Source organism: Euprymna scolopes, chromosome 21 (genome assembly GCF_053919585.1).
Source record: "Euprymna scolopes isolate OS-2025 chromosome 21, ASM5391958v1, whole genome shotgun sequence".
Classification (NCBI taxonomy): domain Eukaryota; kingdom Metazoa; phylum Mollusca; class Cephalopoda; order Sepiida; family Sepiolidae; genus Euprymna; species Euprymna scolopes.
This window is the reverse complement of record NC_136502.1, coordinates 61,604,874-61,619,873: the sequence shown is the minus strand read 5'-3', so window position 1 is coordinate 61,619,873 and position 15,000 is coordinate 61,604,874. Positions and strand designations below refer to the sequence as shown.

Genomic DNA, 15,000 nt, shown 5'->3' with positions numbered 1-15,000 from the left:
ATCAATTTTGGGGACCATAAATATTAAAGAAAAACTTAGTGAGGCCTGCAGACTTTCAATCAATCATCATAACATGAATGTTAAGAAGAACCGTGAAATTTTATCTAAAATAATAGATTGTATTTTCTTTTGTGGGAACTTTGAAATTCCCTCACGAGGACATGATGAAAAAGATGATTCAGTAAATCCAAGTGTATTTAGAGGATTTTTAAATTTTGCATCTTAATTAGATCCAGATTTAAAGAATCACTTAGAAACCAGTAATGTCTTCAAAGGTGTTTCCAAGACTATTCAGAATGACATACTTGACTATCTTTTACAAATATACCGTGATGAAATAAGGGCAGAAATTAGCAAAGCTTCCTTTGTAGCTGTCATGGCTGATGATATAACAGATATGTCTGAACATACACAAATGATCATTGTTTTATGGTACGTCTTGGGTGACAAAATACTTGAACGCTTTTGGGGATTCTTTATTCCAGAAAACCAAACCGCTGATGGGATATCAAAATGTATTCTACAACAATTAGATATAATCCTTCAAGGGAATCACCAAAAACTGATAGCTCAGACATTTGATGATGCAAATGTCATGAAAGGCAAAAAAACTGGTGCTCAGGCAAAAATAAAAGCAGTTTATAGTAATGCGCATTTCACTCACTGTTATGCGCATCAACTTAATTTAATAATGAGGAATGCAGCAAGCATTACACGAAATGCTAGAATATTTATCTCTAACATTTTGGCTATTCCAACTTTCTTTTCTAGATCACCACAGCGTCTGTCCATTTTTCATGAAGCATCTGGATGTAAGCATTCTACATCCATCCGCTACAAGGTGGAACTTTAAAATACACAGAGTTCATGAAAATGTTCAAGCATAAAAAAACTGTCACTGAAATTCAGTCAACATCATATGTAGATGAGACCGTTGCAGAAGCGACAGGAATTTTGAAATATTTGAACGATGAAAATTTCATATTTTGGTTTGAGCTATTTCATCAAATTATGTCTCATGTTGAAATTATTTCTCGGAAAATTAGCATATATAAAGTCAATGAATACATAACAAATTTCAAAACTGCTATTTTAGAGATAAGAAACACCAAATACTGTGAAAATCCTTCACAAACACTCAAGGGTGAAGCTAAAGAACTGTGTGACTATATATATGTTGATATAACGGATAGATATTCTTCAACTAAACATTTAATACTTGCTAAATTGTTTTACAAGATAAGCTTTTAAGAAAAAAACCCTACCTACAGAAGAGATATCCTTGACAACTGAAGCATATCCCATGATTGACAAAGAACAGTTTGAAACTGAGATAGAAATATTTTATAGTAGGCCAGATATCCATGAATATTGCAAAGTAATTGATCTCCTGAAATATATTTTGGAAAACAATTTAAACGATGAAATCACAAAACTCATAAAAATTATCTTGACAATTCCCATGACTACATAAGAGATAGAATGTTGTTTTTCAACTCTGAAAAGAATAAAAACTTTTCTAAGGAATACCATAGGTTGCGAAAGACTAAATGAACTTGCAGTGCTTTCAATTGATAAAAAAGTTCTTCAGCAGTCATTCAGAAGTTAAGGAGATAATTATCAATCTTTTCTCACAAATTAAAACAAGGAGAATGAAGTTTACTTTCAAATGAATGTAATAAATAAAATATTTAAAATATTAACATCTATTTAGGATTCCTTTAAGTTATTGCATTTTTATACGTGTGCATAAATTATGTTTTTATGTGTGTTTTATTTTTAAACAATATTAAAACAATAGGTATTTTCTTTAAAACAGCACCCCCACTAATCTTAGGCTCGAGCCGCCACTGTTCTTGATTGTTCCATTATAACAGCAAGACTTTATAGAATGAACTCTTTTGAATCTTTTGTACAATTTGTCTTTTTTTCCAAAAAGAAAAAAAAATATAAGCATTTTTTCCTAATATAAAAAGAAATAATGGACAAATGGTTAGGATTAGATTTAGGGCAAAGGCTAGTGTTATAAGGAATAATAGATAAATGGTTAGGATAAGAGTTGGGACAAGGGCTAGGATTAGAAGAAATAACTGATAAATGGTTAGGATTAGAATTAGAGCTCGGGTTGGAACAAATAATTGATAAATAGTTAAGGTTAGAATTAAGGCAAATGTTAGAACAAATAATTGATAAATGGGAAGGGATAGATTTAGGGTCAGGACTAGTGTTACAAGAAATAATTGATAAATTGTTAGGGTAAGAGTTAGGGCAAAGGCAAGGGCTAGGATTAGAAGAAATAATTGATAAATAGTCGAAGTTAGAGTTAGGGCAAGATTTAGAGTTAGAAAATATAATTTACTAGCAGGACCTGTTAACCGGCATGCCCCCCCCCCCGCCGTACAAAAAGTAAACTATGGTTGTTGTTGATGCCATTGCCATCCCTGAACAATTGCAGACACTGGTCGCCATGGCCGAAATGAAATACTCTGGCTTTCACTGATGATTAGTGATGGTTTGGGGTGATAACATGCAGGTATTGTTTGAATTTTAAAAAAAAGCAATTAAGAGAATGCGTAAGTCAGTATGAATTAATAAAATTACAAAAAAATAGCCCATTAGAATAATAATGGAAAGTAAAAACAGAAGTTTTAGAAGTTAGGGATTCCCACTATATATGAACTGTTTAGGGTGATCGAAATCAGGTGTAGCAGTCCTAGCTGTTTCCGTTTGTTGTTCAAATCTTCTTTTCAACTCTTCCACCAATAATATTAAAGTAAAGGATTACAGTTAGAGTAAACAATTGCTAAATGGTTAGGGTTAGAATAAAGGCAAGGGTTTGGGTTAGACAAAATAATTGATAAATTGTATGAATTCGGACAAGAGTTGGGGTTAGAAGAAATATTTGATAAATGGTTAGGGCTAGAGAAAATGTTCAGGAGAAATAATTTAAAAATGGTAAGGGTTAAGGCAAGGACTAGGGTTAGAAAAAATAATTGAAAAATGGTAAGGGTTAGATCTACGGTTAGAAGAAATAATAAATGGTTAGGGCTAGTGTAAGAGCAAGATGAGTCAAAATAATGTATGTATAGATTTTAGGGTAAGTAATTGATAACTGGCAACAAAGAACACATTCTCTCAACTTCAACCCTCAAAGCAATGAAAATTGATGAAGTTGCAGTAGAAACCACAAAAGACTCTTACCATCGTTAGTCAAGGGCATAAAACATTTCACACCCTGCATGCCAACTGAGCTGAACATTCAGTAGCACATGAGGATAGCATCATCATAAAAGGACGCCGGATAATACTGTCTAAAACACTAAAAAACAGAGCTGCCAAGATAGCACATGCAGGACATCAAAGCATTGTAAAATCCATGACTCTCCTCTGGGAAAAAGTCTGATTCAAAAACATGCAACCTTTTATAAAAGAAAACATCAGGAACTGCCACACCTGCCAGATCAGCACTTACAAACCCACAAAAGAAGCACTACAAATGTCTCCACTACTGACGGCCATATGGACAAAAATTAGTGCTGACTTCGGAAACCTCCAGAATGGGAAATATCTGCTTGTTGTCACAGATGAACACTCCTGCTATGTTATGGTCAACATTCTAGGCTGCATCTCATCAACATCAGTCATACTCTGTCTGGGCAAGATATTTGCCGGATATTCAAGATGGACAATGGCCCACCATTCAACAGCTTTGACTTCAAAGCCTTATGCCTCCATCACCAGATTCAAACAGATGAAGATAATGCCCCTATAGCCCCAGGCCAATGCTGAAACAGTATGCTTTATGTGCACTGTAAAACAAATCCATCATAGCTCCTCTAATCAAAGGTCGAAGTTAGAAGCTGGACTACTGAACAACACTACACTGCACCACCAGAGTACCCCCAGCTCCAATCCTATTTGGTAGGAGCATAAAAAACCGTCTGCCACACCTGGTCATACCTATAGCCGGAAACCCCAGCATTAGGGAGCATGACATTCAAGCCATATGGATCAAGTGATATGCTGATAAGAAAGCATGCATGAAATCCAGTGATCTCAGCGTGGGTGACAGTCATTGTGAAGAGCGACCACACCTCAAAGGCTTTCACACTCTACCAACCTAACCCATTAACTGTAACAAAAAAACTGGGGATCCATGATTACCGCCACACACAAAGGCAACCAAATTACAAGAAACATCAACTTCTTCAAAAAAAATCCCTAAGCCGCTAACAAATTCCACACACGACTCCTTCGATTACTCCTCATCTAAAGATGAAAGCTCTGCACACATGACAACGCCACCAGCCAAAACACACCTCAAAACTCAGGCATGCAGGCCGAACAAGATGACCACCCAAAAGATTCGATTACTCCATAAAAATAAAAATAAAACTTTTGCACAATAATAATTCATGATTCTCTTCACTGAGATTAACAGACTCCTTCTGCAATAAGTTTTACTTATCCTTGCAGATAATCAAGCCACCTCACTCTTTGAATGAACTTTTCTTATGTTCAATAAAAATTTTTAAAAAAATGCAATGTAATGTCCTTCCTGTAAACATTATATTAGTAAAAGGGAAATAAAAGGGAGTTATCGATATATCCTCAAAGTCAACGTATTATCACAAACCATTAGAGATAATATTCACAAATGGCAGATGTGGCAAAGGCTCCAAAGAAATGTGATAAAAGTCAGGAGTCCAAATTATTATACATTAGTGATACACTACCTACTGCATCACTACCTACTGCTCCAGCCGCAATAGAACTCAACAACAAGATCAGGAACTCAAAGATTTAGGAAATATTAATATGGAAAATATTAATATGGAAAATATTAATATGGAAAATATTAATATGGAAAATATCAATATGGAAAATATCAATATGGAAAATATCAATATGGAAAATATTAATATGGAAAATATTAATATGGAAAATATCTATATGGAAAATATTAATATGCAAAATATTAATATGGAAAATATTAATATGGAAAATATTAATATGGAAAATATTAATATGGAAAATATTAATATGGAAAATATCAATATGGAAAAAATTAATATGCAAAATATTAATATGGAAAATATTAATATGGAAAATATTAATATGGAAAATATCAATATGGAAAATATCAATATGCAAAATATTAATATGGAAAATATTAATATGGAAAATATTAATATGGAAAATATTAATATGGAAAATATTAATATGGAAAATATTAATATGGAAAATATCAATATGGAAAATATCAATATGGAAAATATCAATATGGAAAATATCAATATGGAAATATTAATATGGAAAATATTAATATGGAAAATATTAATATGCAAAATATTAATATGGAAAATATTAATATGTAAAATATTAATATGGAAAATATTAATATGGAAAATATTAATATGGAAAATATCAATATGGAAAATATCAATATGGAAAATATCAATATGGAAATATTAATATGGAAAATATTAATATGGAAAATATTAATATGGAAAATATTAATATGGAAATATTAATATGGAAATATTAATATGGAAAATATTAATATGGAAAATATTAATATGGAAATATTAATATGGAAATATTAATATGGAAAATATTAATATGGAAATATCAATATGGAAATATTAATATGGAAAATATTAATATGGAAAATATTAATATGGAAATATTAATATGGAAAATATTAATATTGAAAATATTAATATGGAAAATATCAATATGGAAAATATCAATATGGAAAATATCAATATGGAAAATATCAATATGGAAAATATTAATATGGAAAATATCAATATGGAAAATATCAATATGGAAAATATCAATATGAAAAATATCAATATGGAAAATATTAATATGGAAAATATCAATATGGAAAATATTAATATGGAAAATATTAATATGGAAAATAGCCTATTTATCGCTGACCATGACCTCTGACAAATTTTAACAACACTGTCAAAAGTCACAAAATAATGTCTAGACAGAGGAAAAAAACGACATTACAAATTGAACATTGAAATATTGTGATGAACTGTTCTCTGAAAATGGCCTGGCATCCTGAAGCACACATTACAACCAAACTCAGGGCACATGGATCTCACCTTGACATTCAGGGTTTGAATACAGCCTACGATATAATGTTCTGGCCACGAATGCATACAAAAATCACTGAAGCCATTCAAAAGAATGAAACCTGTCAACAGACCCAACTGCATTAACTTCCAAATCTAAGCGAAAACTCCTTTGTCAAAGTGCTTGATCTTTCTAGCAATGATAACCGACAACTGCTACCAATTACATGAGCAGTGATTTCCATAAATTCCTAAATTACCTGGGACATCTAGCATATAATATATATGCTACTTGCAAACTCACACACCACAAGTAGCAAAAAAGAGAAAAATATGTATCATTTCTAAAATAAAAATATTGTTTAAAAGATATAAAATTAGAGAAATGTTCTAATGTAAACAAATAATAGGCAAAAGATTAAATGATAAAAATATTGTTTAACAAGTGAGGAGAATTTCTTAATAATATGTTTAACATGTAGACAAATAAGAAAAAATACAAAATATTATAAAATATTGAAATTAAAATAAAATGAAAATATTTTGGATTAAATAAAATGAAAAATATTTTGGATTAAATAAAATGAAAAATATTTTGGATTAAATAAAATGAAAATATTTTGGATTAAATAAAATGAAAAATATTTTGGATTAAATAAAATGAAAAATATTTTGGATTAAATAAAATGAAAATATTTTGGATTAAATAAAATGAAAAATATTTTGGATTAAATAAAATGAAAATATTTTGGATTAAATAAAATGAAAAATATTTTGGATTAAATAAAATGAAAAATATTTTGGATTAAATAAAATGAAAAATATTTTGGATTAAATAAAATGAAAATATTTTGGATTAAATAAAATGAAAAATATTTTGGATTAAATAAAATGAAAAATATTTTGGATTAAATAAAATGAAAAATATTTTGGATTAAATAAAATGAAAAATATTTTGGATTAAATAAAATGAAAAATATTTTGGATTAAATAAAATGAAAATATTTTGGATTAAATAAAATGAAAAATATTTTGGATTAAATAAAATGAAAAATATTTTGGATTAAATAAAATGAAAAATATTTTGGATTAAATAAAATGAAAAATATTTTGGATTAAATAAAATGAAAAATATTTTGGATTAAATAAAATGAAAAATATTTTGGATTAAATAAAATGAAAAATATTTTGGATTAAATAAAATGAAAAATATTTTGGATTAAATAAAATGAAAAATATTTTGGATTAAATAAAATGAAAAATATTTTGGATTAAATAAAATGAAAATATTTTGGATTAAATAAAATGAAAAATATTTTGGATTAAATAAAATGAAAAATAAACATTATTTCTACTCTATTTCTAGAATTTTGAAAGGAAATTATTTGAAATCTATTGAATTCATATATTGAGATAACTCAAATATTCAAATAACTTAACATAAGAAAAAAAAGGAAAAAAGTGATAGAAATTACATAACTATATTTCAACTATTGTTTCCAAAATGTAAAATAATTTCAAAATTAAAATTTTAAAATTTTATAGAGAAGTAGGTAAATTAGGATTATTTCAATAAACTCATAACATGCATCTATACAATTATGTATTTGTAGCGAATCGTTATTTCACAAACAGAATCACTATATGCATTCAAAAGAAAAACAGGTTTTAAAATAGATGCCAGATCTAAAAGAACACCGGTTCGCCCATGCAAACAGCTGGTAGAATATTCACTGCTTTGTCCCTAAGTCATGTCAGTTCTACTGGCACTACTTTTTGTCTTTTTGCACATGGGTACAGTAAAGAGGCTGGGAGCATTGCAATTTCGATTATAAATAAAGTACATGCGAAAATCAGTTTAGTGATACACCCGTTTTCCTAACTCCATCGTGAGATGTAAAAATTATTTACCAGGAAGTATGCATGCTAAGAATTCTTGCAGTTGGATAAATACTTTATGAGAGGATTTCTATTCACGCAAGTAGTGATGAATGACTTTCTTTAAATCTTTCTCTTTTATCCAAACATATGGAATCATATGCAGCTGTCTACATCAAAACTAAGCCTGTTCTAATAAAAAAATATTATTTCATAACAGATGACCAAGCAAAAGAGAGTTTTTTATTGTAATATATATATATATATATATATACACTAGCAGACAAAAATCTAGGAAAGTTTAGTTTTTTCAATTTCTCTAGAACACTAGCATGGGTGCCCGGCGTTGCCCGGGTGTTTGGAGGTGTATGCTGAGCAAAAAAAAAAAAAAAAAAGCGGTCAATTTTTTTTAATTTGACCCCTATTATGACCCCGTCAAATTTATTGTTTTGGGCTCAAATCAAGTTATAAAGTTAGATCCATGTCCAAGGAACTTATATCTAAAATTTCAAGTGTTTAGACTCCAAATTGTCGGAGGAGTTTGGTAGAGTTCTCAAAGGTCAAATCGTTGAACTTTGACCTCTTAATCGCCAAATTTCTGGCCGAAAACCGATAACATCGATTTTCCCAAATCTCAAGTACCCTGTATATCGAATTTTGAGTCTGTAGACTTAAAATTGACAGAGTTATTGCGTAGGGAAATGTGCACACACAGACAGACACACAGATCCACAGACACATTCACTTTTATAGATATATAGATTTGGGGGATTACAACTAAACTTACACACATTTAACATATCTCTTATGTTGATACATTGTATTAATTACATTTCATTATATAAAGGATAGAAAAAAGTTATGTTTTTCAATTTTTTTTTTTTAATTAAAGTGGCCAAAACCATGGGACAAAGCAAAGAAAATAATTTATTGTGGACTGTGTAGTCAGTTTTTCCACTTTTTTAAGTACGAAAATGATAAATAAGTCGATTACGTCACTTTGTAGTCATTGCAGCCGGTTCCACCATCATTATGACACCTAAAATGGATGCTTTCAATTATTAAACTTCATGGGGAAAACCATTCAATACGGAAGGTAGCTGATGACTTGAAGCTGTCGAAAAGTACCTTTGGGAGATTTATAAAGGATTTCAAGAATACTGGGAAAATTCTACCACCAAAGAAAAATGGCAGACCTTGAATAACTTCTAGACAAAATCGATTGATTAAGAAGATGGCACTGAACGATAGATCTCAGACAGCTGCCAGCATTTCTCATGAACTACATGCCTATCATGACATCAAAGCGTCTCGTAAAACAGTATCAAGACGACTGAATGAAATTGGTCTGTTTGCGAGATCATCAAGAAACCGTTGATAAACAAAAACAATAAGAAACTCAGATTAAGTTTTGCTCAAGAGCATGTGGTGTGGACAAATGATCAGTGGTGAAATGTATTTTTTTCTGATGAAAATAAGTTTAATGTACATGGATCTGACGGGAAGAAATTTATAAGGAGGTTTGATGACGAAAGATTTTGAAAAATGTATGAAGAAAACGGTTAAGTTTAGTGAGGGTAGCGTAATGGTGTTTGGAATGATTTTTTGGTAAGGAACGACTAATCTGGTCCGTCTAAACACCAGAGTTAATGGAACATTATACAATAACTTGTTGAGACATCATGTCATCACAATACTTCGAAATTCTGAGTGTGAAAAACCTATTTTCATGCAGGATAACGCTCCCTGCCATAAGGTTAAGCATGTAATGGAATTTTTGAACGAGCAAAATGCGGGTGTTTTGGATTGGCCTCCTCAAAGTCCGGACCTAAACGCCATTGAAAATCTATGGTCTAATTTGGGGAACCGTGTGAGTGCAAGAAACTCTATCAATACGTAAGGTTTGTGACTAAAACCTAAAGAAGAATGGGCGAAGTTTCACGTGATGAATGTCGCCATCTCATTCAATTTTGTAGTAGAAGGTGCACTGCAATTATAGAAATAAAGGCTTATTCACTATATAATGAATTTGTGTCTACCAATTTTGGTATTTTGATGTTTCAATGTTATTATTTTTAAATTTATTTTCTTTGTCCAACGGTTTTGGCCACTCTAATTTAAAAACAAAACATTGAAATGCTCATAATTTTTTTCTATCCTTTATAATGAAGTGTAATTAATACAGTGTATCTACATAAGAGATATGTTAAATGTGTGGAAGTTTAGATGTAATCTCCTGTTCTGGAGAAATTTGAAAAAAAAACTGAACTGCTTGAGATTTTTATATATATATATGCCGTGTTCGAATTCATTGCTATTTGTTGGTGTTGTTCTTGAGTGGAGCATTTTATTTTATTATTTTTTTAATTATAAAGGAGTCTATGATATTTAAATGAATATTAAAATGTCATCGATAATACCTCCTTTTATACATCTATGCATCCATGCATATATTCATCCATGCATATATTCATCCATGCACCATGCATATATTCATCCATGCATCCATTCATCCATGCATCCATGCATATATTCATCTATGCATATATTCATCCATGCATATATTCATCCATGCATCCATGCATATATTTATCCATGCATCTATGCATATATTTATCCATGCATATATTAATCCATGCATCTATGCATATATTCATCCATGCATATATTCACCCATGCATATATTCATCCATGCATCTATGCATATATTCATCCATGCATCCATGCATGTATTCATCCATGCATCCATGCATATATTTATCCATGCATCTATTCATATATTTATCCATGCATCTATGCATATATTTATCCATGCATATATTAATCCATGCATCTATGCATATATTCATCCATGCATATATTCACCCATGCATATATTCATCCATGCATCTATGCATATATTCATCCATGCATCCATGCATGTATTCATCCATGCATCCATGCATATATTTATCCATGCATCTATGCATATATTTATCCATGCATATATTAATCCATGCATCTATGCATATATTCATCCATGCATATATTCATCCATGCATCCATGCACCCATGCATATATTCATCCATGCATCCATGCATATATTCAGCCATGAATCCATGCATATATTCATCCATGCATCCATGCATATATTCATCCATGCATCTATGCATATATTCATCCATGCATCTATGCATATATTCATCCATGCATCTATGCATATATTTATCCATGCATCTATGCATATATGTATCCATGCATCTATGCATATATTCATCCATGCATCTATGCATATATTCATCCATGCATCCATGCATATATTTATCCATGCATCTATGCATATATTCATCCATGCATCTATGCATATATGTATCCATGCATATATTCACCAATGCATCCATGCATATATTCATCCATGCATATATTCAGCCATGCATCCATGCATATATTCATCCATGCATCCATGCATATATTCATCCATGCATCCATGCATATATTTATCCATGCATATATTCATCCATGCATATATGCATATATTCATCCATGATTCTATGCATATATTTATCCATGCATCTATGCATATATTTATCTATGCATATATTCATCCATGCATATATTCATCCATGCATATATTCATCCATGCATCCATGCACCCATGCATATATTCATCCATGCATCTATGCATATATTAATCCATGCATCTATGCATATATTCATCCATGCATCCATGCATATATTCATCCATGCATCTATGCATATATTTATCCATGCATCTATGCATATATTTATCCATGCATATATTCACCAATGCATCCATGCATATATTCATCCATGCATCCATGCATATATTTATCCATGCACCCATGCATATATTCATCCATGCATCTATGCATATATTCATCCATGCATCCATGCATCCATGCACCCATGCATATATTCATCCATGCATATATGCATATATTCATCCATGCATCTATGCATATATTCATCCATGCATATATTCATCCATGCATATATTCATCCATGCATCCATGCATATATTCATCCATGCATATATTCATCCATGCATATATTCATCCATGCATCCATGCACCCATGCATATATTCATCCATGCATCTATGCATATATTTATCCATGCATCTATGCATATATTCATCCATGCATCTATGCATATATTAATCCATGCATCCATTCATCCATGCATATATTCATCCATGCATCTATTTATCCATGCATCTATGCATATATTTATCCATGCATCCATGCATATATTTATCCATGCATCTATGCATATATTAATCCATGCATCCATGCATATATTCATCCATGCATCTATGCATATATTCATCCATGCATCTATGCATATATTCATCCATGCATCTATGCATATATTCATCCATGCATCTATGCATATATTCATCCATGCATCTATGCATATATTCATCCATGCATCTATGCATATATTCATCCATGCATCCATTCATCCATGCATATATTCATCCATGCATCTATTTATCTATGCATCTATGCATATATTTATCCATGCATCCATGCATCCATGCATATATTCATCCATGCATCCATGCATCCATGCATATATTCATCCATGCATCCATGCATATATTCATCCATGCATCTATGCATATATTAATCCATGCATCTATGCATATATTCATCCATGCATCCATTCATCCATGCATATATGCACCCATGCATATATTCATCCATGCATCCATGCATATATACAGCCATGAATCCATGCATATATTCATCCATGCATCCATGCATATATTCATCCATGCATCTATGCATATATTCATCCATGCATCTATGCATATATTTATCCATGCATATATTCACCAATGCATCCATGCATATATTCATCCATGCATATATTCAGCCATGCATCCATGCATATATTCATCCATGCATCCATGCATATATTTATCCATGCATATATTCATCCATGCATATATTCATCCATGCATCCATGCATATATTCATCCATGCATCTATGCATATATTTATCCATGCATCTATGCATATATTTATCCATGCATCTATGCATATATTTATCCATGCATCTATGCATATATTTATCCATGCATCTATGCATATATTTATCCATGCATCTATGCATATATTCATCCATGCATCCATGCCTATATTTATCCATGCATCTATGCATATATTCATCCATGCATCCATGCATCCATGCATATATTCATCCATGCATCTATGCATATATTCATCCATCCATCCATGCATATATTCATCCATGCATCCATGCATCCATGCATATATTCATCCATGCATCCATTCATCCATGCATCCATTCATCCATGCATATATTCATCCATACGTATATTCATCCATACATATATTCATCCATGCATCTCCAGATAATGTTGCATTGTTTACAATGTTATGTAAGTTCTATTTAAGGATTAATAGCATAAGTAAGTTGCATTCAATGAGTCTAAGTCATTAGCAACCAACAGTTCAATCATCATAATTCTAAAATTATACCTTCTCTCCATCAGCATCTTCATGCAATCAAGTCGCTATGATAACTACGGGCAATTAACGAATCGAAGAACACATTCTTAATATAAGAGGATATTTTTTTATTCGGTAGATTTTGTGCTTGAACTAAAGCAACAAGGAAAGCGAATACAAAGATCGGAGAACAGATAAGAACTCTTATTAGAAGCGCATTTTCAACCCGATCCCAGGACATCTCAAATCAAATGAAATCAAATTTATTGGCAAAGTGCAACAAGCCATGTAGTGGACAATTAGATGTATATAACTTCTGAATGTTTGTACGATGCTACTCTGGATGTCATAGACATGATCACTACCTCCTTTGATAGACTGTTCCATGAAACAGAATCACAGATATGGAATGCTACCTTCTTCGCTAATAAAACAAAAGAGACTATAGTACATCCTTTGCTGAGTTATGTGGCAGCCATGACTTGACTGAAGTAAAAATCTTCTCTTGTTGATGGTTTTTACCAGAAACATGTTTGTATGCATCCCCTGCTGCTTAAACATCTCAAACATATCTCGTTGCTGTGGTTGTTCCATCCAAAGACTGAATGATTTTGCCCTCTCACATCCACCATCCTATATCACGTCTACTGAGTTTGTTGATTAGCATGCTAGCAAATTGCACTGAATAGTCAACAGTGTTAAAACCGCTATACTCTATGCTACATTATGAATGGTTCTATGTTAAGTGTTAAGTGTCTAGTGTTAATCTTGACAATAATCTTGGGAAATAAGTAAGTTTTCACGAAAGATAAACAGGAAAAGATGTCATGTAAGGTTAAAGAAGTCAAAGTAGAGTAAAAGAAAGAGACGTCAGGACATAGTTTATGACGTCACATGTATCGAGTTGACGAAGAAATAGGGGTGGGGTGAAATCAGTCTGCTTATGAATGTAGTATGAGACAAATAATAATAACCATTGAAAGGAAAACTTTATAATCCCTAAGAGTGAAATACCCCTGTTTGCTGTATCCAACCATTTATCTTACATAAGAGAGTTAGTTTATTTTAACTAAGAATACTAATCTTTCTTTCATGTGAACTATTTCTCTCCAATAAACTAAAAACTAAAGTTCCCAACGAACGTCTTAGCCTCCTTTGTTGTACATGTTAAAAGGTTGCAATTGTCTAGCACCATTGATGACGAACATAAAAAGAATATCGTAAAATGAATCCTGTTTATTATGCTTACATTTCACCGCAAACACAATTTAACCAAATGATTATTAATTTATGTACTCCACTGCCAATATTTAAAACATTCAGCACTTTGTTATGTAAGCTGCTAAAAAGAAGAAGTTTAGCCTTACACCATCTCTATCCCGAATGTAAGCAAAATGCCTATTTTTTAATTGACTGGGCCGGAATAAAATTTCTTCATTGAAGCCAATCAAAAGTCGTAGCATCTTTTATTTTTTATTTTTTACCATTTTAGTCTTTTCCTTTCTTTTTTATTTTGATAGGTATGCCTTCGAAAGGGAAAAAAGCTGGCA

The 15,000-nt window shown here is 31.3% G+C and overlaps 1 protein-coding gene across 3 annotated transcripts in view; it reads left to right on the top strand.

Moving 5' to 3' along the window:
• Positions 1 to 15,000, top strand: part of LOC145242410 (uncharacterized) — an 87,398-nt gene that overhangs the window by 39,172 nt on the left and 33,226 nt on the right. For all 3 annotated transcript variants that reach the window (XM_080105445.1, XM_080105446.1, XM_080105444.1), the window contains one exon: positions 14,971 to 15,000. This exon is cut by the window's right edge and continues 122 nt beyond it. In XM_080105445.1, the coding sequence (XP_079961571.1) occupies positions 14,973 to 15,000 (28 nt within the window). In that variant the 5' untranslated portion in view covers positions 14,971 to 14,972. The remainder of the gene's footprint in view (positions 1 to 14,970) is intronic.